The sequence below is a fragment of the Talpa europaea genome (assembly GCF_964194135.1).
Source record: "Talpa europaea genome assembly, chromosome: 1".
Lineage (NCBI taxonomy): Eukaryota > Metazoa > Chordata > Mammalia > Eulipotyphla > Talpidae > Talpa > Talpa europaea.
Genome location: NC_140073.1, coordinates 32,960,749 through 32,986,642, shown reverse-complemented (window position 1 = coordinate 32,986,642; position 25,894 = coordinate 32,960,749). Strand labels below are relative to the sequence as shown.

At 44.0% G+C, this 25,894-nt stretch overlaps 1 protein-coding gene across 6 annotated transcripts in view; it reads left to right on the top strand.

Annotated features, from left to right (window-relative positions):
- Positions 1-10,827: 10,827 nt before the first annotated feature.
- The window catches only part of DENND2B (DENN domain containing 2B), a gene marked incomplete at both ends in the record, with an annotated part of 47,869 nt that continues 32,802 nt past the window's right edge, over positions 10,828-25,894 (top strand). For 3 of the 6 annotated variants that reach the window (XM_084240650.1, XM_084240649.1, XM_084240648.1), the window contains 2 exons: positions 10,828-10,907; positions 24,358-25,617. In XM_084240650.1, coding sequence (XP_084096776.1) covers positions 10,828-10,907; positions 24,358-25,617 — 1,340 coding nt within the window. The remainder of the gene's footprint in view (positions 10,908-24,357; positions 25,618-25,894) is intronic. The other 3 variants (XM_084240653.1, XM_084240652.1, XM_084240651.1) reach the window with 1 other exon arrangement.

Genomic DNA, 25,894 nt, shown 5'->3' with positions numbered 1-25,894 from the left:
AGTAACATGGGGGCCTCAGTGGGTTCAAGTAAGTAAACAAATGAGAGCCCTAAGTACCCACACCCAAGGGAGACACCCTCCTGCTTCTCTGACAATATTTTCCAAACTTTCTTAACTTGAGCTGCCTTTTGGTGAGCTTGAAGATCTCCAGGCACATTGTGAAAGGAGAGTGGAGTAGCACAACCTGTGGAATAAGCCCCAGGTTGTGAATTAACAAAGTGCTGTGCTTCAGAAGGGGCTGAGCAGTGGTGTCCAAACAGTAGGAATCAGGAAAGGAAGATCTCTAATTCATTAATCCCCAGAGAAAGCACCTTTGCCTTTTATAACAGGAAAAAGCATTGTAAACTTGGCAAAGAACAGTTTCAGTTGAGTTCTTGAGCTAAAGTCACCCCTGCTCTGAAGCTTTTGGTGCTCAGAGGACGTGGCCCTCTTGAATTTTCTGAGTGGGCGTGATCACTTCAAGTAGGTCAGTTCTGATCTGGGAAGGTGGCCATGGTGGCCTTGGAAGATGGGCCTGGCCATTGGAGCCTGAAGCTGTCCATCCTGCCCCGGGAGGACCTCTCTAGACTGGTGGCAAATATCTTTTTACCCAAAAATATCTATTGAGGGCCTACTATGTGCCAGGGATTGCTCTGCACACTGAAGATACAACTGTGAACACACCACACAAGTATCTCTAGTTTCAAGGAACTTATATAAACATAATAAATATGGCCTCCTTGGTGGTGCAAGGAGCTAAGCACAGCGCTATGAAGTTATCTGAAGCCTCTGCGGTGCAAGTTCGATCCCTGACCAGCCAGGAGGCTACCCACATGGCGCAGCAGACCTCCAACTGCTGTCTCTCCAGCTGCTCCCTTCAGCAGTGTATTTCAGTAAATCTGCCTATTCTGCTCCCCACTCTGTCCTCTGTCTCTGGTGAATCCTCCACCCCCTGCACCTCTGGCCTGTACCCTAGTTTTTGTAAGCATAAATAAATAAATCTTAAAAAAACATAATAAATAAGTGGAAAAAAAAGTAGTATGTTACGTGGTGATAAAAGCTATGGAGGAAAAAAATAAAAGATAAAGGTGGGAATAGAAATACTAAGGGATAACAAGGGGGAGGAAAAATTTCCTAATAGTAATTTTTTCATACCAGTTTTTACAGTGTGGTCAGGGAAGGCCTCCCTAGATGACAGCTGACCCAAGACCTGGGAGCTGAGGGTGCAGGCTCCCTCATGGGGGTATATGTGGATCAGGGGTGAAGATCCTGAAGTAGGAATATGTGAATACTTCTGATGTGTTTTAGGAAATAATGACAATGTGGAAAGAGTAATTAAAATTAGGTCAAGAATGTCATGGGCTTGTAACTTGTAAAGATTTGGGCACCATGTCAGGGTTTTGACCAGAGGTGACAAGATCTGCTCTCATGCTGGGGGTGGGTTGATGTGATATGGTAGCTTATGGAAGATCTGTTCTAGTTGTTTCTGTTTTCTCAGTGAAATAAGAAGCAATGTCAGCTAAAAGAGTGAGGCTGAGAGAAGAGGTCTTAAGGCTGAGAGTGGGGAGAAAGCTAAACTCTCTGCCCAGAGTCTTGAAGTGTGTTCCCTATTGGTTGAGTATCCTCTGTTTTTTTTTTTACAGATGGCTTCTTGTTGATCTTCGTGTTTTCATTACTGTGGTGGGGTAAATTCACCCAGTGCTTCAGATCAGAACATAGTGGCCTGGAGACTTGTCCAGTGGCTTGTCCTTACTCTTTACTATTCTGAGAAAGTCAGCTTGTAGGTGGTGTGTTTTTTCTTCAGCAGGAGTGTCATCTTGCCATCTGTTGGGTTGAGTTCAGCTAGACAAGAGAGCATGGGAAGGATGAGAATGAGGTCAAGATTTAGGATCAGGAAAGGCTTCAGAAAGAAATTGACATTTGAACTGGGTATTTTAGAAAGAATGGCTCTGGAGGTTGTTCAAGATGGAAGGAATTGAGTGAACAAAAGTTTGGCAGCATGAACATTCCTGGGATGTGCAGGATGTAACACCCAATCTCTGTGGCAGACCAAAGATTCTTCTTTAGCCCCGAGACTCTGTGGAATAAGCCTCAGTTCTACTTTCTTCCTCTAAGTGATGGCAAATCATGGGGCAAAGTGGGCTCCATTGTATTGACGGAGCTTAGTGAAACACTTGCTGAGCGGCTGAGTTCCCAAACTGGCAGAAACATCCATGTCTAGGTTTTTAAAATGATCTTGGAAGCAACCAGATTTCCGTTGGCCTGGAATTGCTTAACAAGCCCTCACTCCATTTTAGACTTTCAGGAAGTGTTTAAACCCGGCTTCAAACCTCAACAGAATCTGTACTGAATTGGAGAAGGACCATCTGGTAGCAAAAGGGACTGAAAATGGTTGAGGTTGAAGTCCCAAACTTTAAAAGGCTTTCTTTGGGGAGGAGGGTTAGGAAAGAGCATGTGGAGGAGTGATAAGCAGACAGCAAAGAGATGGAAAGAGATCTTAAATTTTTCTCATTATTATTCAACAAAAACAAAAATAATCTTCATCGGGCCGACTAAGGAAGACCTCAGCCTCAGACGGCCTTGTGAAAACATCCAGCAATTTTTGTGACTTCCCAGCAAAACCAAATCTTGGTTCCTCTCTACTTGACCAAGATCTTAGTTCCTTCAACATCTTTGCTTGAAGGGCTTTCTGGATTTAGAATCCTAGAACCTGGGGCTGGAATGGAAGAGAATCAAAGTACGAGGTATGTAGACATAGTAATGGAGAAAGAGGGTCTGGCATTTTGGAGGGAAGGATAGGAGGGTCTTGAAAAAAATCCTCCCTCACTGCCTTTCTAAAGCTCTTGATGCCCGTCCACCCTACCTTCAGAGCCTACTTTCTCCCCTTTCCCTTATAATTTCTTGCTTTTAGGCACAGCAGAGCCAAAGACAAGATGTGTGCAGGTAACTCGTGAGAAATGAATCAGGAGAGGAGGACAAAGGGAGGAAGGAGGAAGCCAATATGAATGAGAGGGAGGCAGGTTTCACAGGAACAGCCCTTCTTTATGGGTGTGTTGGATGAGCACCCACAACTCCAGGAGGGGCCTGGAAGATTCGGACTTTTGTGAGGATATTGGAAAGCCCTGAGGTAGATAAGGTTGACAATGAGGTGGGAGGAAAGGTTTGCTCTTGACAGTCCAACTGGGTTTTTGTGGTTTTATAGCAGCTGTTACTTCAGGAAGAGGAGGAGTACACCTTAAAGGATGTGGTCAGTGCCAGAATTTCTAGGGTCTTTGTTGACCTTGCTTTAGACTCCTTGGGGGCCCTCTTTTGTCATCAGTTAGCAAGTCAATTAACATCTATTTGAGCACCTTTTATGTGCAGAACTCTCTGTGCTCAGCATAGAAGTTTCTTAAAATAGAGAATGGAGAAGAGCTGGCTGATGCTATCCTACAGCTTTCTCAGCCCTGAGGGAATGGAGGAGGCCAGGATGGCAGGAGACCAGGGGGATGGCAGGACTTCCTAGGAATGCCAGGGACCCCAAGCCTGTGCAGATGCACTACCACAGCCAGGCCTGGAGCTGCTGTCTTGGCACAGCTATGAGAAGTTAAACTAAGCCCCATCCAAGTTAGATGCAGAAGAGAAAGGAAGGATAGAAGCCTGGTTTGGGTACTCATAAGGACCCTCCTGGAGCTTGCAGTGTCTCTGGGCTGTGTGTGTAGGCAGGGAGGAGAGACAAGTGTGGCTGAGAAAGAAGGAAGGAGGTGGCCCCAAGAAGTGGAAATGGGCCATAATTATGTCTCAGATTCCTCAACCATTTCTAGGAGTGCATTTATCCTTTTGACAGCTAGTTAGGGAGAGATGGAGGGGCTGGGCCAGGGAGCTTTTCCATAGGGAACCTAGTAGGGGACCTTCCCTCTAGAGGAAGAACTAGCGCTGATGTTGGGATCTATAGGATATATGGGTGCTGGGGTGAGGTTAAAGTCCTATGGTGGGAAGGAGCACTCTGATTTGGTCACCTTGGTCAGGCCCCTTGCAGTGCCAATATTGGCTACTGAGATGCTGGGAGGAAGAAGTTAAAGTTGAGGCCCTATTCTGGGGAAACTCAGTCCATTTCTCCTGAGCCAGGGCCAAGGGCTGCGGAAAGGTCTCAGGAGGGAGTCAGTAAGAAGGTCACTAGGGTCTGAGGAGGCGTGCTCTGGCAGGGTGAGTAGGAAGCTGGACTGGATCTGTGCCCTAGGCCACAACTGCCTGGTACTGGTTTCAGTCTTGACTGGTGCCAGGTTCTTGGGGCATGTAAGAGCTCGGTTCCCTTTCCCGCCTTTTCCTTCCCTGTGGGCTGCTTCCTAAGCTATTACTTCCACGCAAGCAGAGTGCTTAGTGCATCATTGGAAAGCATATGTCAGGGGTTTGCTCCATGATTTACAGTTTCTTCTGTCAGGTGTCTTGATTTCTTACCTTCAGAGCTCCCTTCAGAGACTCCATCTCATGGATTCCTTAGTGGACCCAGGCAGCGGGGCAGGGCAGTGGTAAGTTAGAGAGGACTCACTGCATCTGAAGGGGCCATTTCTACTCCGGTGGCACCACTGTAGCCATATAGAATGCAGACTTTAATTGTGCATATTCTAATTTTTCAAGAGAAACCAGAATCTGGATTTTAATTTCTGTTTTACTTGTACTCACCCAATTCTTAAAATGCTTGACAGCCAATTCAGATGATTTAGAAATAAAGAAAAGACCAAATGAGACTTACTTTTGCTCTTGCAGACCACCAGTATGTCTTTGGATATAAGCTCTGTCCCCCAGGAGCTTGGGAGTAAGGAGAAAGTGAGGAAAGCACCCAAGGCAGGTGGTGGAGTTGTTTCCAGATAGAAGAAGACAGAGCACAACAAAGGCTAATGAAACTGCTTTTGAGGGAACAGTGACATTTTACCCCAGTGATATAGCTGCTCCTTTGTTGTTGACGGTCAATGGTTCTGTGCAGGATGGGATGGGAAGTGGGAGGTTGGAGAGAGGTTGGGAAGCAGAGGGATGAGAGGGGAGGAGGAGATGGACCCCAGTGTCCATCTTTTATTTGCTTATAGCTGGGTAAACTCTAGGGAAGATAGGACCCATGACTTTCCAAGTCCTTAGAGAACACATTATATAGGACACAGATTCTCATATGTATTGCTGTAGAACACGAGCGTGTGTGTTTACTAAAAATGCAGATTCCCAGGCTTCGTCTCCACAGATGCCCATTCAGGAAGCAGAGGTGGGGCCTGAGACTCTGCTTTTACTAACAAGCACTGCATTGATATTAAGGACAGTGGAGTCAGACAAAACTGCTCTACTCCTTCACTAGGTGTGTGGGCAAATGGATTGGCATTATCACTGCCTCAAAGAATGGGGAGAACTAAATTAGGAGACTACTGGGGGAAACAGAGTCTTGGCTCAGAGCTGGGGCACTGGTGCAGCCTCCCCACCCCCCTAAATTCCTGTCTTGTCACTTTTTAGCAAGCTATTTAATTGCTCTTTATCTTACTTTCTTGGTAATGTGTAAATAATAATAGAATTATTATTATAATTATAAATAATTAAATGATTTAAAAGGATTAAATGATTTAATATATGTGATGTGCTTATAGCTTTAGTCATTATATAAAGAATCTAACAGCATGTTCTCTAATAAATGTCCCTTTCTTTTCCTTAGGACTTTCCATTTTAGTTCAGGTATAGATCAAGGATTACTTCAAATGCCACCTTCTATGAGGCCTTCCTGGAGCCCCTTATTACTTAACTTTTCTGCCTACGGATTAACTTCTCCAGGCTAGGGGCTGTGTCTGTCATTTTTTTATCCTAGTAGCGTACACAGTGCCTAGCTCAGAGTGAATGGACTGGATGGCAGTGTTAGGGAGTCTGAAAAATGACTCAAACTTGGGAATAGAGAGGTTGCTTTCCATATACCTACAGAAGCATTGTGTGAAAGAAAAACCATTAAGCTGTGTGCCAGACTTACCAGCCACATGAGGTAGGTCATGTTATAGTTCAGTCTTTGGAACTTGCTTATGCCGTCCCTTAACCAGAAGTTGACAGAGGCAGGGTTGGCAGAGTTGTTTGACTCAAAATCAGGTCTTCCTGCTGTGCCTCACGTACTTGGAATTATGGTCTCTTCATCTCAAATGCACAGTTTGTAGAAAAGTTCTAGAAGTACCTTATTATGCTCCTTTCTCTGGATTGTAACTCTTTGTATAATTGCCTATAATTTGTCAGAGTTGAGTTTTTGAGTAACTTGTGATTGATAGTAGATGCTAATTGAACAATTTCATTTTCCAAACATGCAATTTCTGCCTACAGTTTGCCATTGTGGGTGTGGGATCTAGTGAAACAGTCTCACATCTCCCTAGCTTCTCTGCTTCAGACCCGTTATTTCCTGTGGTTATTTCCTCTAAGGAGTGACTTTCCTCCTTGCAGCCTGGCTTGCCAAGGTGTAACTGGCTGAAAGTGTAGATGAGAGCTTCGGGTTAGTCTTAGCAGTGTCCCCCAGGAAACCAGCCATGCAGACAGTGCCCAGATCTGTTAGCCTGGTCTTCAGTTCCTCAAGCCCCTGGGTTATTCTCTGACCCTCATATACTGGACTTGGAGAGAAGAGGTGGTAAGGAGGATGGTGACTTGGTGTCTTTGTCCTGACCTAGGCACCCTTCTGAATTTCTCGCCTGCCCAACCTGCTTTAGCTCCTAGGCCACTTCCAAGAATGGCATCTGAGAAGTATAACCATGGGTCCCTGACCTGGACCTATTAGCGATTTTGATTCACTGGTTTCTTGGTTACATCTTAGCAAGATTTTTCTTCTGGACCCAACCAAGTGTCAGAGTCATTTATATTTTCCCTTTATCAAGTTGGCTCTGTAATCTCATGTACAACACGTAATAGCATTTTAGAGCAGTGGGTTTCACCCTCTTTAGATGGAAATCAGAAATCAGGAAAAGAAAGAATATATTTTTCATCATGTTCTTTTAATGTATTTCAGTTTTTTATTTTTCCACAAATCCTCTGCCCTTTCCTTGAGAGTCTTCTCTGGAGCTGTTAGAGCATATTGCAGGTCCAGTGTTGTATGGATGGGCTATGATGGTTGTTGTGACCTTTGTTACCATGGGGACAGTTGAAAGCTGAAGCTTAGCAGGTTAATTTCCTTGTAGCACTTTACTGCCTGAGGACCCTGAAAACTGGCCCTGGGAAAGCTTCCAGAGGCTGCCTTTTCTCTTTTTTTCTTTTGCACACATAACCTATGCCCAGCCCTAGTTCTTGGTACTAGGTGCAGGTAAATGTCCCACCAGAGCCAGTGCACATAGGTGCCCGAGGGGCAGGATTGACTCCTCCTCCTCCATCTTACCTTATAAGGTATATTTCAGTCCATAAAGACTTTTTCCCAACAGGTAGCGGGGAAAGTGGAGAAAAGTGAGACTTTTAGTATTGCATTCCTTTTTCCAAAATCATCTGCAGTGTTCACCTTGGAGTGATTCTGCTGCCATCATCAAACAGTCCCCCTTATGCCTGCTGGTGGCTTTCTTCCTTTTCAACTCCCACTCCACCATGACCACTGTCAGCCAAACCACACTGAGTGAGCTAATGTAAGTTAAAGAAACTATCATGATATCAGGTAGAAATTTGGAAACAACTATAAATGTTATCAAATAAGGTTTGGCGCTTTTTTTTGCCATCAAGAACAATCACTTACTTGCAACTAGGTAATTAATAGATGACCTCCAGGAGTAACATCATTAGTGGCCCTCAGTAAATACATTTAACTTTTATATCCAGACTTACTTCATTTTGTTCAATGTGATGAGAATACTAGTAAGAGTGAGAGAACTAATATTCCTGAACTGTCTAGCTTCCTTGAAACTGGTGTGAGCTCAGGCCAGAATGCATTTTCCAATGTATTCACATTGGAAATAAACTTGATAGGTTAATTGTGTTATCTCTCACATCTGCTCTCCAAGGTATTATGATATTCTCATCTCATGAAATACACCCATTTAAAGCATATAATTCAATGGTTTTTAAATATAGTTACAGAATTGTGCAACTATTAACCACTAACTTATTTTAGAATATTTCGATCACCCTAAAAAGAAACCCCTTACTCATTATTTACCATTCTGCCACCCACCTCCTTGCACTCAGCAACTACTAAATTCCTGTCCTTTTCTATTTGCCTATTTTAGACATTCCATAAAAGTGGCATCATGGTTTCATCCATGTTATAGAATGTATCTTCATTCTTTTTATGCCTTAATAATAAATATTCCATGTGTGGATATGCCACATTTTAGAATTCATTCACCCTTATAATGGGCATTTGGATCGTTGCTGTTTTTTGGCCATTATGAATAATGCTGTTGTGAACACATGTACAATTATTTGTGTGGACATAACATTTTCATTTCTTTCAGCTACCTACCTAGGAGTAGGTCATGCTGAGTCATATGATAACTGTGAATAATCTTTTTTGAGGAACCACCAAAACTTTCAAAGTGACTATTATTTTATACCCCCACCAGTACTGAGTGAAAATTCCAGTTTTTTCACAGCCTCACTAGCACTTGTTGTGATCTGTCTTTTTGATTATAGCCATTGTAGTGGGTACAAAGTACTATGTCATTGTGGTTTTGGTTCATATTCCCCTAATGATTAGTGATGTTGAACATTGTTTCATATGCTTACTGACCAGTTTTACATCTTTGGAGAATGTCTGTTCAAACTCTTTGTAAACTTTTGAATTAGGCTATTTGCCTCTTTATTGTTGAATTCTCAGGCCAAATAACTTCCGTTTCTGTGGATTGTGTTTTACTTTCTTGATGGCTCTTATTTTGATATAGCAAAGCTTGTCTTTTTTCTTTTGTTGCTTGTGCTTTTGGTGTCCTGCTGTGAAAGCATTGCCTAACCCAGTGTTGCAAAGATTACCTGTATATTTTCTTCCAGGCTTGTTTTTATAATTTTAACTCTTACATTTAAGCCTATGATTCATTTTTACTTAATTTTTGTGTATGGTGTGAGGTAGGGCTTCTCCTCTTTGCTCTTTTGTATATGAATATCCAGTTGATCAGCATCCTTTGTTGGAAGACTCTTCTTTCTCCATTGAATTGTCTTGGCATCCTTGTTGAAAATCAGTTGACTGTAAGTGTGAGGGTTTATTTTTAGACTCTCCATTCTATACCATTGATCTCTGTTTTTATCCTTATGCCAGTGTGCACTGCCTTTGATTACTGTAGCTTTGTAGCATGTTTTGAATTGGCAACTCTGAGTCCTCCAAGTTTATTCTTTTTCAAGATTGTTTTGGCTGCTCAGGATGCCTTACATTGCCATGACATATTAGCATCCTTTGTCAATTTCTGAAAATCTTAGCTATTGATGGGTATTTTGTTCCATCTGTGAATCAATTTGGGAATATTGCCATCTTGACAATATTGAGTTTTCTGATCTATGAGCATGGGATGCCTTTAACCTTATGCCTTCTTTAATTTCTTTCAGTAATGTTTTGTAGTTTATCATGTACAAGTCTTGTACTTACTAATTTTATTTCTAATTGTTTTATTCTTTTTGGCTTCTATTATTTAATGGAATTTTTTTTTTTTTTTTTTTTTGGTGGGTCCCTCGCCAGCTGCAGGGGAATGAACCGGTGCTGCAGAGCCTGCAGGCAGCCTTGCAGCCCAGCGCTCAACCGCTGCGCCACCAGGGGAGGCCCTGGAATTATTTTTCTTGATTTCCTTCTTGGATTATTCTTTGTTGAGGTCTAGAAAGAAAATTGATTTTTTAATACTGCCCTTGTCCTGCAAACTTACTTGAATTTATATATTAGTTTAATATCTTTTTAGTGGAATCCTTAGAGTTTTCTACATACAAAATAATGCCATTTGCAATTAAGAAATAATTTTATTTCTTTCCTTCCAATCTGGATGTACCATTAAGCTTTAACTTTTTTCTTCTTTTCATTATTTTAGCATAAACCAATGTTCCCTAAAGGATAGTATTGTATTAATTAACTGTATATGGTACACAAATGACCATTTTTCACTTATAGGTACTTAAATATCTTAATGAATATTAATTTTATTTTAATGAGTATTAAGGAAAATGATGACAGCTTATAATTTCATGATATTGGCTCAGATGTTACTTTATCAGATTGTTGTTCCCTGAACATTTTATTTAAAATAACAGACCTTCCTCACTTTCCTTCTATGTCTCCATTTTTTGATTCATAAGACTTCTCTGCACCATACATTTTATATTTAAACATACACTTGTGAACCACCACGTGATGATGAGTGCATGCTCACTGTCTGCTTGTCCACACTTTCTCCAGAAGGGCAGAGACTTTGTTTCATTCTTTGCTGGATGACCTAGGGCCTTGGTGTTCATTAAATATCTGTTGAATGAATACTTAATTGTTTAGAACAAGGTTAGATTTCTTTTAGAAAAGCAAGTCAATTTCAAGTTGATTCAAGAAAAACATTGAATAATTTAGAAGGTATGTAAATATGGAAAAATTCATAAAGGCTGCGTGGCATGCAGAAGTTTGGGAAACTAACTTGAGAAATGAGAAGAGGTAGGATAGAAACAGATTTTCTTACGTTATTCTCTGTGAAGTGATGAGCTATCTGTTAACTCACAGACTCTTCAGGTCAGGAATCCTTTGAAACTCTTAAGCTGTACCACATGGAATTAAATATATGTGGGAAAGTGGTTCCTACCACCCACCACAGAAACCCTCTTGGCAGTCTTGGAGGTCATCTGGAAGATGTTTGGGGTGCTTTGGGATGCTTGTGGAAACTTGGATTATAGTCTTGTCTTCTTTGCAGGGCTCTGGATTTGCAGAGAGCCGAAATGACCATGACTGCCAACAAGAATTCCAGCATCAACCATGGGGCTGGAGGCACTAAGGCCCCTCGGGAGACCCTGAGCAGGTGAGTAGGGGCACGCTGCTGTGGGAGAGAGGCTCATTGGAGGGTTGCAGTAAGGGACAGTCAAATGACCTGTCATGGGCTGGACCTCTGCCAAATTGTAAGTGATCATCACTGATCATTAAGGTGATTGGTCTGGCTCCAGCTCATGTTGACTATAAAATAGAAATCATCTGTAACACATATGCTATTTTCTAGCTATATAAATCTCCACAGAAAGTGAGTAAACAGAGACCCTAAAACAAGCTTTGCCTTATGTTATCTGTTGAAGTTACTTAGATGCCAAGGAATGGAGCCAGAATGTAGCAGCTGATGTTCTTCTGGCTGTATTCTTTTTCCAAGAAGGGGGCAGCTTGCCTGAGCTCTAGCTCTTGCCTGAGCTGTTCTGTAAGAAAGAGGCTGATCACACTGGGGCTTGGGATGGGGAAGCAGTTGTACATATTAACAGCACAAGTTCCAAGCAGAAGTCTAGACTCTAAGGTTTTAGGCTGGACTAAAGGAAAAAAAAAAAACAAAAAACCCGGCTTGGGGAATTTTAGTCAGTGTAAACTATAATCTACTTTTTCTGGCATTGTCTTCTTTATAAATGTGGGAATTTAAGATCATAGAAAGCCATGGATTTTGGAATCAAATCCCAAATTGAACTACCTTCAAATCTAAGCTCTAACCACTTACCAAATAGTGAGATATCAGGGCGTTTTCTTGGTTACTCATCTATAAAATAAGAATAGTACTTATCTCACAGAGTTGCTGTGAGGATTAAATGAGATAATATGTCAATGTTTAGCATAGTGGCTGGCATGAAGCTACTCAACTAATGTTAGCTCCCTCTAGATAAAAGCTTCTAGAACTGGCAGATAGATGTACAGTGCTCTCACCAAAGCTTCTTATGCCTTGATAAAGGCTGGATGCCCTAGAAGAACCTCCAAGCTCTTTTATTAAAGCCACATGCCTTTCATGGCCCCATTTGCTGAATCCCTAGTGGACAAATTTTACTTTTGGGACATAAGCCACTAGAGTGAATAGCTTTGGGAAGGATGCTCAGCTTAGCTTGGGGTAGGACTCATTCCTTCCTGGTTGTCTGGGCCATGCAGTGCCAAGCTGTGTCCAGTGGAATGTGCCACCCTCAGTTCTGGCTAGAGGTATGGTAGACATTTGGTTCATTGACAGCTGGAGTCCAATAATGGTGGAAAGGATGGATGCAGGATATAGTCTCTGGGAGTGACTGGAGTAAATGAAGCAGGGGTTCTGTACACCACGGGTTAGTCCTAGGAGAAATGGTCTGAATGGACTTTGCCAATTAAACAGAGATTGGTAGAATCTGATGTTTTTTAATGTAAGAGCTTGGAATTTAGACCAAAAAGTTAAATATCCTCTCTGTGGTAGCAAGAACAATAAGAGTACTCCCCTGCCCTGTGCCTACACATCTCTTCCAACCTGGGCTAGAGTTGCTTGCATACCTGCTTCCCTGAAGTGGGTGAAATTGGGAATGGTAGGAAGCAATAACTCTTGGGTAAAACAGGTGGAAAACTTCAGTCTTCGGGGGCATGTTGGTGGCCAAGGCAGAAACTGGTCTAGATCTTAGAGTCTTTGTTTCTTGTTATCTGCTTCTGGGAACCAATTTAGGTTTCTTTTTTTAAAAATGTGACACTGTAATGGTAAAACAAGCATTATATGTGACTGCATAGTTTCATCCTTAATTTCAAAGAAATAACTTACTTAAACCTGAATTGAAAATCACTATACCCATCAGTACTCAATCCCTTTAAATATTTTTGTTTTCTTCTCACTTTCTCTATGCAGCGGGAGATGCATTAGTAACATCAAATAACAAAGCAGAATTAGGACTGCTGGCTGGTACCTCTATTTCTATTTGGAACACTTACCTACAAGTTTTAAATATTTTCAGAGGTTGTTCTTCCCTTGGGTTCCAAGCATGCATGTCACTATAACAGGATGGGTGTTTGTAAGTATCTGAGCCTCTCCTGTGCCTCAAAAAAAAGCATTTCTGATGAGTCCTCTCACCCCCCGCATCTCTGGCCTGTACCCCAGCTCTTGTATACATAAATAAATAAATCTGAAAAAAAAAGTCATTTCTCCAGCCTCTCATATCCAGCCTCTTTCCTGCCACATTCTCACTTTACTCTCTTCTCTCCTGGGAACCTGGCTTTTGGTAGGGAGTCATGGGCTCCTATGTGCCTGCAGATGCTGTTCTCTCAGAGCGTGCCACCAGACTGAAGGTACTATTTAGATATTGTCATGTGGTGCTTACTCTGACTGCCTTCATCCCTAACCACATCTAAGAATATTCTTTGGCTGAGTAGGGTAGTAAATCACCAGTTAATTTGGGAAGTTGCTGTCAGTGAGCTCGGAATACTGGCCTCCTAAGTACCTGGTCCTGCGGAGGACAGTGGAGAACAAAGAGGGATGACCCAGTCTCTTTCTCCAAGGATTTTAAAACTGGGATTAATGACCATGGCACCTACATTTCTTATTCTGACTTTTCAGTAGATATTTGGCAGTCACCTGAGAGTTTTCATCATTGCTAGCCTAGGAGTCCAAGTGGGAGGAGATGCCCTGATATGACCAGAACTTTGGTTCGGGAGGGCAGGGGTGCTAAGACTTTGAGAAACTGGGCCTTTATCCACCCCCAGTTGGCAAATGCTTCTTCTCTCCCAGTACTTTTCTTGACCACTCAGCTAGAAAAGATTCCCCTCCCCTCTGTAGTCATTCTTAGAACCTTCAACTTGCACCTCCAAATTGACTTCTGTAGAGCCGCATAAGGTAGATGTTTAGGTGGATCTGAAATTCTCTAGAGGACTAGCACATATTCTATTGGAAAGTTAGAGTTGGAAGACATCTTGGGATTCATTTGACTGAGTCACTTGATGTTATATGTAAGGAAGCTAAAGCCCATGTAGCAATTCATAATGGAACTATAATTCCAACTCTGAGTTGTAGGTTCTGTGCAAAGGAAGGTCTTGGTTTGTGATAGGGTAAACTCTCGAGAGGTCTTGGGGTCCCACTGCTAATGTGGTTACAGAGACAAACCCTGTGCTTAGATTTCAGGAAGAGAGTAAGAACTTGAAGAGAATAAAAATCTGCTGAGAGTAGTGCTTTGGGTAAAAGATAGTGTTGCAGAGCCTGTCTCACCCATGGCCTTAGTCCCACCACCTGAAATACTTCCCAGAATCCAAACATGATGTCATCAGTATTGCTCAGCTTATTTGTTGCTGTGTAATAAATGACTCTAAACTTGTGGCTTAAAACAATAACAGTCATTTATTTTGTTCACAGATTGCAATTTGAGTAGGATCCAGCAGGGAAAACTTGTCTCTGTTCCTTGCAGCATCAGTTGGGGTTACTCGAAAGTTGGGGGTGACTCAGTGGTTGGGGCTGGAGTCATCTGAAGGCTTGCTCACTTGTATGTCTGACAGCTGAAGCTGACAGTCAGCTGGGACCTTAGTTGGGGAACACCGACAGCATGGGAGGCAGGAAGTAGAAGCTGCTGGTTTCTTGAGATCTGGGACTGAAAAGGACTTAGATTCATTTCCTTTGTATTCTGTTAGTCAACCAGTCACCATGTCCACATTCAAGAGAATGGATTATTTTGATGGAAACTATGTCAGAGAATTTGGGGAACATATTTTAAGACTACTACAAGTATTTTGGCTTGATTTTTTGGAACTAGATTTCTCTCTCTCTTGACTTTGCATAGTGCCTGTTTCTGTTTATTCTGCAGCTCCATTTTACTGGACTGGGGCATTGGGGATATTTCCATCAAGTATCATTTTTTATCTGCCTCAGAGGGGACTTCTATATTGTAAATCTTCTATACCCATTGACTATACCCATTGAATTTGGGGTTGCCCCTCAAACCCCAAGGATTTGCTTAAAAGTCTTTGTATTTCCCTAGAAATTAGCTGCAAGGCAGACAGGGGTGGCTTTCAGAGATTCATAGATGTGTTTTGTGGAGGAGAGAAGGTGACTCAGTTTCTGATTTGATCATTCTACTCTGCCATTCTACTTACCCTGGCCACCATTCTACTTACCCTGACGAACTATGATTGACATCAAGAGTCTCTGTAGATGGCAGCCTAGGTGTAGCCTCATGTGGAGGCTGAAGCTACCTGGGACTCTGCTGGGGGAATCCCAACCATTTGAGACCATTTCTGCTTTTTAGGAGCAGAAAGGCCAAGTTTTGAGTCCTTTGGCTTTTTATCAGGATTACCCCAGAATGGGATGTCAGCAGAAGTTACTGGACTGAGCCAAGTAACTGGGAACAAATTTCTGGACTCAGGCAACATCCTCTCTTTGCTCCTCTTGCGTATTCCAAGTATGGCCTTGAGGGAGTACAGTGAAAGCATCTTCTGAGCTTGGGCAGTCACTGTGAATGTCGGGAGGTGGAGGGGATGCTGATGCCCACTGAGCCAACAAGGGTCCACCTTAGTTGAGCAACTCTAGAATGAGGAATGCCTAAACTCCCAGTTAATTTCATTTGAAAGCAGGTATTTTGGGTTCTTGGACTCACTTCCAAAGTGCAGAGGGGAGTTCCCCTATACCACGAAGCAATTCTCTGGAAACTAGCTGGGTGATCTACGATTTAACTTAGCTGTGACATCACCTACCAGGAGATAGCATCAGATTCCAAGGTTAAGGGCAGTTTTAGATGATGGCTCCTCCATTCCTATTGTTCCTTGTACTTCTGACTAAATTGCTACAGATTGAGGGCTCCAATAACCCTCTCCTTGGGCCTCAGACATCAGTTACAAGTCTAGGTTGTTACTTGTAATTTTGACCGACTGGCTATAGTCAAGTTCCTGTGACTTCTGTCCCCTTTGGATTCAGTTAATTTTCTAAAACAACTCACAGAATTCAAAGAAACATCTTCCCAGTTACTAGCTTATGATGAAAGAACATAACTTTAAGATGTAACGGATGGAAGAGATCCATAAGGCACGTGTCGCAATGTCCCCAAATCTCCAAGTATTCTCCAACCCAGACAACTCCTTTCTTTTGGGTTTTCATGGAGGCCTCATCACATCGACAGGATTGATTAAATCATTGGCCTTTGGTGATTGGTCCAGCCTCCAGCCTTTCATAGTTGGGAGGGTGGGACTGAAAGTTCTAATCCTCTAATCACATGCTTTCATTTCTTAGGCTACCAGCCCCTTTCCTTAGGGACTTTCTAAAATCAACCCAATTAGTATAAAAAAGAAGACACCTTAATAACTTTCATCTCTTAGAAAATTCCAAGGGTTTTAGGAGCTATGTGCCAGTAATGGCAAGAAGCCCAAATATGTTTCTTGTTACAAGTCACAGTCTCACAGCAGGCTGGACACCTGCTTAGCAGGGACAGGAGCATTTTGGAAGCTGGGCTTGTATAACCTTAACTTTCAGGTAGTCTCACTTCACACACCCATAGCCCATCTTGGTACATCTGGGGTCATTTCCTGGACTCCCAGGAATGTTCTCCAATGGGCCCTAACTTGTTCTTCTTCCTGATATGATACTGTGAGAAGCCCTGTAGTGAGAACATGCTGAGATCAAAACTGTCTTGTCGTCATGGAACTAAAGATACCCTCCCCCAAAGTCCCTAGGTACACTTGACAATATACAGGGAATCTTTTGGCCTCAAATGCTTCCTGCTGTGTTACTGGAGAATGAACCAGGTCAGTAACTCAAGGATTGGGTCATGTTCTGAACAATACCAGAGGGTAAAGCAGTTATCTTGCACTTTAACTCACTTTCTATATGTCTGTGTGTGCGAGCATGTGTGCATATTCTTTCTTTTTGTTTTCTCTTTCCATACCTTAGTGTGTACTCTTTTGGTCCTACTCACTCGTCTTACATATTTGTCCCTGTGTCTGAATGTTTATGATCCTGTTTCTTTTAAAATTCCTTTGCACTCTCCCCCTTTCTTTTTCTGTTTCTCCTTTTTAATCTGTTTATCTTACTCCCTCTCCTGTAGATGTTGGTTTTGGCCGGTCAGATGCTGCAGTGTTGGCATCCATACCCGTGCTGAGCAGCAGAGCTGGCTGCTTGCTGACAGGGCAATGGCACAAGTGCCCAGTTTCACAGTGATCTGCCTCCCCAGGGGCAAGCTCTGGGATTTTAGAATAGAGGGAGAGATGGTAAGAACAAAGTTTTTGGTGTTTTTTGACTGCTTTGTGTTTACTCGTCTCTTGTATTTCCTCTACCTTCTTGGAACTGTTGATGGTGTTCAAACACCTTTACAAACTGGCATCATCTTATTCACACAGCTAGTATGTGAGGATACTCACAGCAGGTATTTCCCCCAGCTTTATAGATAAAGAACCTAAAACTCTGAGCATTTGGGTGACTTCCCATGAGCACACCTAGGACATGATGGAACTGGGACTAAGAAGAACCCAGGTCCTTAGACTTTTGGTCTAATATGTGATTTTTGCCTGGTGGGAGAGTGTTGTGGGGACTGACAACCATGTTGGGTCATGTAAAGTGCCCTGTGCACCACTTTTTGTTCTTCAAGTCATGTGGCTCAAAGAGGGAGACAAGAAAGTCCATGGACAATGCCCTGGACAGGAGACCTAGGTTTTAAGCATTTCTGTTTTATTCATTCATTTAGTCATTCAACACAAATACATTAATTCTTACTGTGTTCTAGAGGCACTGCAAAGAGCAAAGGATATCAAGATTAACAAGACACTGTCACCACCTTCAGGTAGACCACTTAGAATCTAGAAGGGACTATGGCTTCAATAAAGCATTATGCTACCATCATACATTTTCTGGGAAAGTACAGGCACTAAAAATAGGTCATCCTCAGATGGGTGAAGGCGGGGTGAAAGGAAACATAATGTGAGAAGGCTGAGAGGTGTGAAAAGCAGGGAGCTGGATGTGGCCAAGGTTAGGGTACAGGATTTCATAGAGAAAAACAGTATGAGATGACAAAAGATATAGGTAGGGACCAGATTTGGGAGGTACCTTGTCAACCATGTCAACGAATTTGCACTTTCTTTTTTTTTTAGTTTATTATTAAAAAAGATTTATTTATGCATACAAGAGCTGGGGGACAGGCCAGACGTGCAAGGGTGAGAGGATTCACCAGACACAGAGAAGGGAGCAGAGCAGGCAGTCTGACTGAAATACACTGCTGAGGGGAGCTGCGGGCGAGACAGGAGAGGTCTGCTCTGCCATGTGGGTCACCTCCCTGGCTGGCCAGGGATTGAACTTATGCTGCAGAGACTGCAGATAGCGTCAAAGTGCTGAGACTTCACCCCTTACACCACTAGGGAGGCCCTGGATTTGCACTATGAAGCACGATTAATTTTGCATTTTAGAAAGAAGTCAGAAGATGAGAGGGTAGGCTGGACCCAGATTAAGACTACACTCACACACAGCTGTGTGTGATTTTTGGACCTACTAAACATAGAGCTTCCATATGATCCAGCAATTCCACTCCTAGGTATTTACCCAAAGGACACAGAAACATCAATTCCAAAGAGCACCTGCACCCCTATGTTTATAGCAGCACTGTTTACAATAGCTAAGCTTTGGAAACAACCCAAATGCCCAAAAATAGATGACTGGATCAAGAAGATGTGGTACATATATACCATGGAATATTACTCAGCATTCAAAAAAGATAAACACATGCAATTTGCAGCAACATGGATGGCGCTGGAAGGGATCATGCTCAGCGAAATAAGCCAAAAAGAAAAAGAAAAATACCGGATGGTCTCACTCATAGCAGGAATCTAGAAAACTTAAATAAGGGACCAGGAAAATGAATAACTATAAGAAAGTGAAAATCAAAATCAACAAAAAACTATGAACCAGAGACACTTTTAGGGGGGCGGGGGTGGGAGGGGAGGGATTGGGGTCAGAATGGGGGGTTGCAATTGTATGGGGAATATAAAAATAAAATTTATTATTAAAAAAAAAAAGACTACACTCAGAAAGACAAGTTAAGAGACTGTTTTGATAGTCCTGGAGAAAGATAAGGTCTGAACCAGGGAAGTAGCAGTAGCAGCAGCAGTGGGCATTGCAGGGAGGGGGATAGATCTAAGAGATGCGAAGGAAGTAGAATTGATAGGACCTCGTCATCAAGTAGTTCTTGATGACAGTGTGTTTGGAGAGAGAGTTGGATCCAGATGCTTGAAGGAGGGGGAAAGAAAAGAACAAAACTGGGCCTTTTCTCTCTGTGGGATGAGTTGGAAATACATGTAGAAGTAAAAGCCAGCGGTGAAAGAAGCTCAGAACATCATAGGGGGAGACTGTGTGAGAAGACACTCAGCCCAGCTGAATGGGAGCAAAAGGGGTTCCTCAAGTCTTCTAGATAGGCAGTGGACTGACCCTCTTCCCCTTGATTGCGTACTCGAGAACAACGCTCCTGTACTTAACCCCACTTATCCTACCTGGACAATTTCTTCTTCCCTCTTGGATCATTCCAGTCATCATGCAAGCATGCTGTAAGATTTCCTGGCTCAAAATAGCCAACAAAAGCTTCCTATTACCCCATAGTCTCCTCTGACTACCACCTCATTTCCTTGTTTTCCTTTTAGGAAAAACTTTTGAAAGACTTGCCTGAACTCCTTGTCTCTATCCTCTCTTACCATTTTCTTGAATTCCTCCCAGTCAGGCTTCCCTTCCTACCTCTCCAGTGAAATCTCTGTTCTCAAGGTCACAGTGACCTCTATGTTGCCAAGTTTAGCCATCATTTCTCAAGCCTTTCTCTTACTCGATAGTTAACAGATTTGACTCTGTTGATTGCTCCCTGTTTCTCTAAGGTCTCAGGGCATTGCTCTGTATTCTTCCTTCCTCACTCTACTCTCTTCTCAGTCAGTTGCCATTGCCTGTTTTGCTAGTTTTCCTTCCTCTACCTGACCTTGAAACACAGGAGTGCCCCAGGCCTCAGTCTCTAGCTACATTTGACTCCTTAGATGATCTCATTTAGTCAGATAGTTTTAAATAATATTCATAAAACAATGATGATTCCAAAATTGAAATTTATTAGCCTAAATCCATTTTACCAGGTGCTCAGGCAAAAGCCAAAGCCCTTGATGACAGTCTTGACTTCTCTTTGTCTTTCATACCTTTCATTCAGTCCAACTGCAAATCCAATTGGCACAGCTCTCAGATCCAACTCTGCTGCTACCATGCTAATCTGAATGGTCATAATCTTATGCCTGGATTGTTGACCTTTCAATGATCTCCCTGCTGCCGTACTTGCATGCTTCATTTTTTTGATAGGAAATCAAATCCTGTCATTTGTTGCTCACACCCCTTTGAGAGCTTCCTTTCTCTCCATGAGTCAGTCTTATTATTGGTCCACTGGGTCCTCTGTGATGTGGCCTCTGGTGCCTCTCTGACTAATCTCCTGTCTATGCCTCATCTACATACTCTGCTCTGGCCACACTGGCCTCCTTGTTGCTCCCAGAATATAGTAAGTCTGTATCTCAAGCCTTTGACCAACTGCCCCTTCTGCCTGGAATATTTCTCCCCTCAAAAAATCAACTGCTTGGCCTCTCTGGTGGTGCAGGGTTAAAAACATCTCAGTGCTATCAAGCTGTCGCCAGCCACTGTGGCCTGAGTTCTGTCCCCAGCCAGGGAGGTGACCCACATGGTGCAGCAGACCTCTCCTGTCTCACCTGCTGCTCCCCTTAGCAATGTATTTCAGTAGATCTGCCTGTTCTGCTCCCTACTCTGTCTCTGGTGAATCCTCTTACCCGCTGCACCTCTGGCCTACACCCCAGTTCTTGTATGCATAAATAAATAAAAATAAATCTTTTTAAAAAAAATAAACAGCTTACTTCTATAAGGTTATGTTCTCATATCCCCCTGGCTGAGAGGCCTTCACTGATCGCCCTCACTATTAATGTCTCTCCCTTTACCCTGTTCTATTCTTCATTCGCCCCAGAGCCCTCTCAGAGTTGATTTATTTGTTAACTCTAAACAAATAAAGCCATACTGTCTCCTGCCACCAGAATGTTACCTGTCTAGAGACACTTTGTTTTTAGTTATCTGCTGATCATTAATACCTAAAATATTTAGAGCTCAATAAATATTGGTGGAAGAGCCAAGGTATGTCTCAAGCTAACTCACTGTGGCTTGGGCAATAGGTGGCTGCTTTGTTTCCATGTCCAGCATTCAGGGAAGGTTGGCAAGGAGCTGTCTTGGGAAGTTGGAGCCTGTCAGTGGCCTAGTGGGATGCCAGACCCAAAATAAGGCTTTGCTCAGATGGTTGGCTTCTTCAGAATGCCTGGGTCCTGGCACTGCCATTCTCTTGGCCATATTTCCTCCTTGTCAAACAGGTGGATGTTTAGTCCCAATCTCAGTTTGAGGAACTGGAAAACACCTAGAGAATGAAACTGAAGCCCAAGAGTACTCTCTCCTATCTAGTCAAAGGAGTTGCCACCTACTGTATAAACTCTGTAACAAAGAACCACGTATCTTAACTGCTAGCCCCCATTGTGTTCCTTCTTAAGTCTCTCTGTTCTCTAGGTAATAGATCCTCCTGGGATCAGCTTGGGAGCAAAGACTGATGGAAACTGACTGTTGGGGCTATAGCACTAGGTAGCACTAGCTTTATTTCCAAGGTGCCTGTTCATTGGGTGCCTGCAATCTTCTACAATTTAAGCTTCATGAGGACATGGATTTTTGTCTCTATTGTTAATCCTTGTATCTAGCACCTAGAGTACCTGTCAGCACATAATAGGTGCTCACTAAGTATTTGTTGAATGAATAAACAAAGATATGGTCATCTTGCCCTACCTCCAACGAAGAAGAAATGAAACATAGAATTCTTTGTATAGCTTAGACATTCTTTGGCTTACTGAACTGGACAGATGACCTTTTGCATCCATGATTTGGTGAAATAAATGCTTTTGTGAGTAGCTGGGATCTCCCAGGCGCAAGCCTGGTGCATTGCCTTGCTGCTGTCTACTCTAGGGAGCACTGAGGTTTATTCACTTCATACTTCCTCGCTGAGCAGAGACTCTTTGGTCACCAGCTTGGCTGGGCACCGGATTTCTCTCATCTGTGCCCATGTACATGTGGGATGGTTCTTGTTTGACTTGCCCTTTTAAAAACAACTTAAGCATGTAGAGGTTTCCTGTTGGTCGGGGGCAGCCAGAGGCTATGACCCAACAGGGAATTGTCAGCCAATCCCTGAGTCACTGGAGCTCCAATGTTGTGTGTGTGAGCAAGCAGTGACAGAAGCCTGGCTCAGGGGCAGCTGGCTGCCTTCCTTGGATGGCATGGCACTCTGGAACCTGTGAGGCTGGACCGCCCAGTTTTGAGGGCCATGGCATTAGGGTCAGCGAGGCCTTTGTAGCATGCAGTGTTGGCAAAACCCAATTGTTTCTGAACTAAAACTGTTAAGAATCTGAGAGTGATAGTAGGCACTAGAAAAGTGTACTAAGAAGAATTATGCTTATGGTTCTCTTCAATAAGCTCACTTTGACCTTTCCCCTCCTTTGTTTGTTCAGTGTTCCCTGAGCATTTTCCAGGTACTGAGTGTGTATCTGTCAACCTGAGATGAGTTATGGTCTAGTAGGGAAGACCAGGAGCTCTCTTGGTACTTACAAATGCAACATTGGAGACAGGGCTGTGTCCAGTATTGTGTGTGTGAAAAGGGGGTTCTGCAGAGTTATGTCTGGGACACCTAGGTGGTTTGCAAAGATGGTGGAGATCACTGCTTCCTCTTTAGAGAGGCAGCACAGTGTAGTGTCAATGCATGTCCTGGCTCCACCACTTATAGCAGAGTGACCTTGGATGAGATATGTAACTTTGCTATATCTCAGTGTTTTTCATTTGTAAAATGAGGATAATAACAAACAATAATAACCTTAAAGAGTTTTTGTAGATTAAATGAGTATATATAGATATAGATATATAGATATCTATATATATATTGGGTTGTTGGAAAAGTCATGATGTATTTTTTGTGTTTTTCAAACAAAAAAATGTGTCATGACTTTTCCGACAACCCAATATGTATATGTATATATATTTAGAACCCAAAGCATGCTGGAATCAGTTATTTGCTAAGGCTCATAATTGGCTAGGACTTCTTTGATGAGAGGCCACTGTTGGAGGTAGAGCTGCTGAAGGAGTTGTTCCCCCTCCCCATTAGCCTCTGCATTGAGAGAGTGGAAAGGACTCTTTCTTGAAGGGATCATTCTGATCCTTGTGAGACCTTCAGAGATCCAAATTCTGATTGAGACCCAATCTGAGGAGCAGTATCTTGTGCCTGGCAGTGTAAGTCTTAGGGGAGATAGGGACTTGTTAAGATAGATAAGAGGGCTAAAGGGTATTTTGGGGACTACTTCAGAAGTTGGTTGCGGTGGTTGCTGTAGCTGCTTTTTTTTTTTTTTTTTTAAAGATTTTATCCATTAATGCATACAAGAACTGGGGTACAGGCCAGAGGTCTGAAGAGTGAGAGGATTCACTAGAGCCAGAGTGGGGAACAAAATAGGCAGACCGACTGAAACACTGCTGAGGGGAGCAGTGGACGAGTCGGGAGAAGTCTGCTGCGCCGTGTGGATCTTTTCCCTGGCTGGGGATCAAATTCGTACTGCAGTGGCTGCTGATAGCTTCATAGGTTGTGTCTTTTTTTTTTTTTTTTTTTAGATTTATTTATTTATTTATACATACAAGCACTGGGTACAGTCAGAAGCACGGGAGGGTGAGAGAATTCACCAGAGTCAGAGCGGGGAGCAGAGCAGGCAGAAGGACCGAGGTACACTGCTGAGGGGAGCAGCGGGCAGCAGGAGAGGTCTGCGCGCCATGTGGGACCCTCCTCCAGTGGCCGGGGAGCAGCCGGGGATCGAACTGGCGCGGCAGAGGTTGCAGGCAGCTTCGCAACCCAGCGCTCAACCACTGCGCCACCGGGGAGGCCCCATAGGTTGTGTCTTAACCCCTTGTGCTACCAGGGAGGCCCTGCTGCAGCTGCTTTTGTCTGAGCTCATGAGAGCTGATCATTGTAGTATTTCCTCCCAACTCCATATTCAATGACATCACATTGGTAGCTTGAAATCAGCCATAATGGGAATATTTATACCATGGAACTTGGCAAATGCTACAAATATATGCTCCCTCCCACCTCCCGAGAGCCTTTTGTTAAACCACAGGTCATATGTTCTCTAGTTGGCAGTTGTAAGCTCTTTGGATGCTCTAGCCTGTCACAGAACTGACTTCTGTTCCAGACAGAGCAGTTCTTGAGGAGCAGCCGGGTCTCTGGGGTGGACTGGTAGCGAGGTCCACTGAATCTGACCTGCTGTGGATAAGGAGTTGTTTCTTTCCTTGAGGACAGCTTTGGGGGTGCACCACTTGAATAGAGTACTTTTAACTGGAGGGTCCTACAAGAAGTGATACTGAGCTCTCTAAGAATAAAAACGATGTCTCTGTTTTTCAGGGCACTCACTGCCATTTTCTCGTCTCCTCCTTTTTTTTTTCTGTTTTCTCCTAGGTCTCAGTCAGTCTCTCCACCTCCAGTTCTCTCCCCACCGAGGAGTCCCATCTACCCACTCAGTGACAGTGAAACGTCAGCCTGCAGGTACCCAAGCCGCTCCAGCTCCCGACTGCTCCTCAAAGACTGGCACCCCTGTGAGCCTTTACCCCCAAATCCTCAAGCTGCCTCCCCAGGCACTTCACCACCCATCTGTCCCCTCAAGTCCACCGGCTTCAGTTATTTGGACGGAAGCCCTTCAGCGTGCAAGAAAGAGGACCAGAAGGAGAACGTCCAAGGGGCAGCCCAGAATGTAGAGGGAGTAGCTGCTTGCCTCCCCCTTGCCCAGAGCACTCCATTCCTGGGACCAGCAGCTGGCCCACGGAGCGTCTTTCTGAGCCGCGCTGGTACCCGTGCCCATAGCCTGGGCATCCGGGAGAAGATTTCAGCATGGGAAGGTCGCCGAGAGGCTCCACCCAGGATGAGCATGTGTGGGGAGAAATGGGAGGGCTCCGGGGGCGAGTGGGCAGTCAGTGAGGGCTGCCCCAGCGTGGGCTGTCCTAGTGTGGTGCCGTCCCCCTGCGGCTCAGAAAAAACCTTTGATTTCAAGGGCCCCCGGAGGATGAGCAGGACCTTCTCTGAGTGTTCCTACCCTGAGACCGAGGAAGAGGGAGAGGCACTCCCTGTCCGGGACTCTTTGTACCGGCTGGAGAAACGGCCAAGCCGGAGTGAGCCCAGCGCCTTCCTCAGAGGGCATGGCAGCAGGAAAGAGAGCTCAGCCGTGCTGAGTCGGATCCAGAAAATCGAACAGGCCCTGAAGGAGCAGCCAGGCCGGGGACTCCCCCAACTCCCCAGTAGCTGCTACAGTGTGGACCGAGGGAGAAGGAAGCCTGGGACCTTGGGCACCTTGGAGGAACTGACAGGGGCTGCGGGTGTGAGCGCTGGCAGCCGGGCGATAGGAGTGGCTGGAGTTGGGGGGGAGGCAGGCCCACCCCCAGAGAGGGAAAACAGTGGCTCTACCAAGCCTGGGACCCCTGGAAGTAGCCCTAACTCTCAGCTGCTGCCATCAAAGGGCTCCCCTGATCCCGCTGTGAACCCTGTCCCCAAACCCAAGCGCACCTTTGAATATGAGGCTGACAAGAACCCCAAGAGTAAGCCAAGCAATGGTCTACCTCCTTCACCCACACCTGCTGCTCCACCCCCTCTGCCCTCCACCCCAGCCCCACCAGTCACCCGGAGACCCAAGAAGGACATGCGTGGTCACCGCAAGTCTCAGAGCAGGTAACACATGTCCCACCAGTGTTTTGTAGCCAGGCACAGTGGCTTTCTTCAGTGGAGGGTGAAACAGCAGGTTGTAGTTGTGGCTCACACCGTACTGCTTTCCCAGCTCTGAAGCACTGAACACTTACTAGGTGGTAACATGAGTTAGATGAAGGTGAGGTTATTGTGCTATTACAGGATTAGGATTCTTAAACATGGCTGGGATGGTGAGCATTTGTGTCCCAAATGCTGTGTACTGAACATGTTGACTGGGTTGGACCTTCATGGGTAGAGGCAG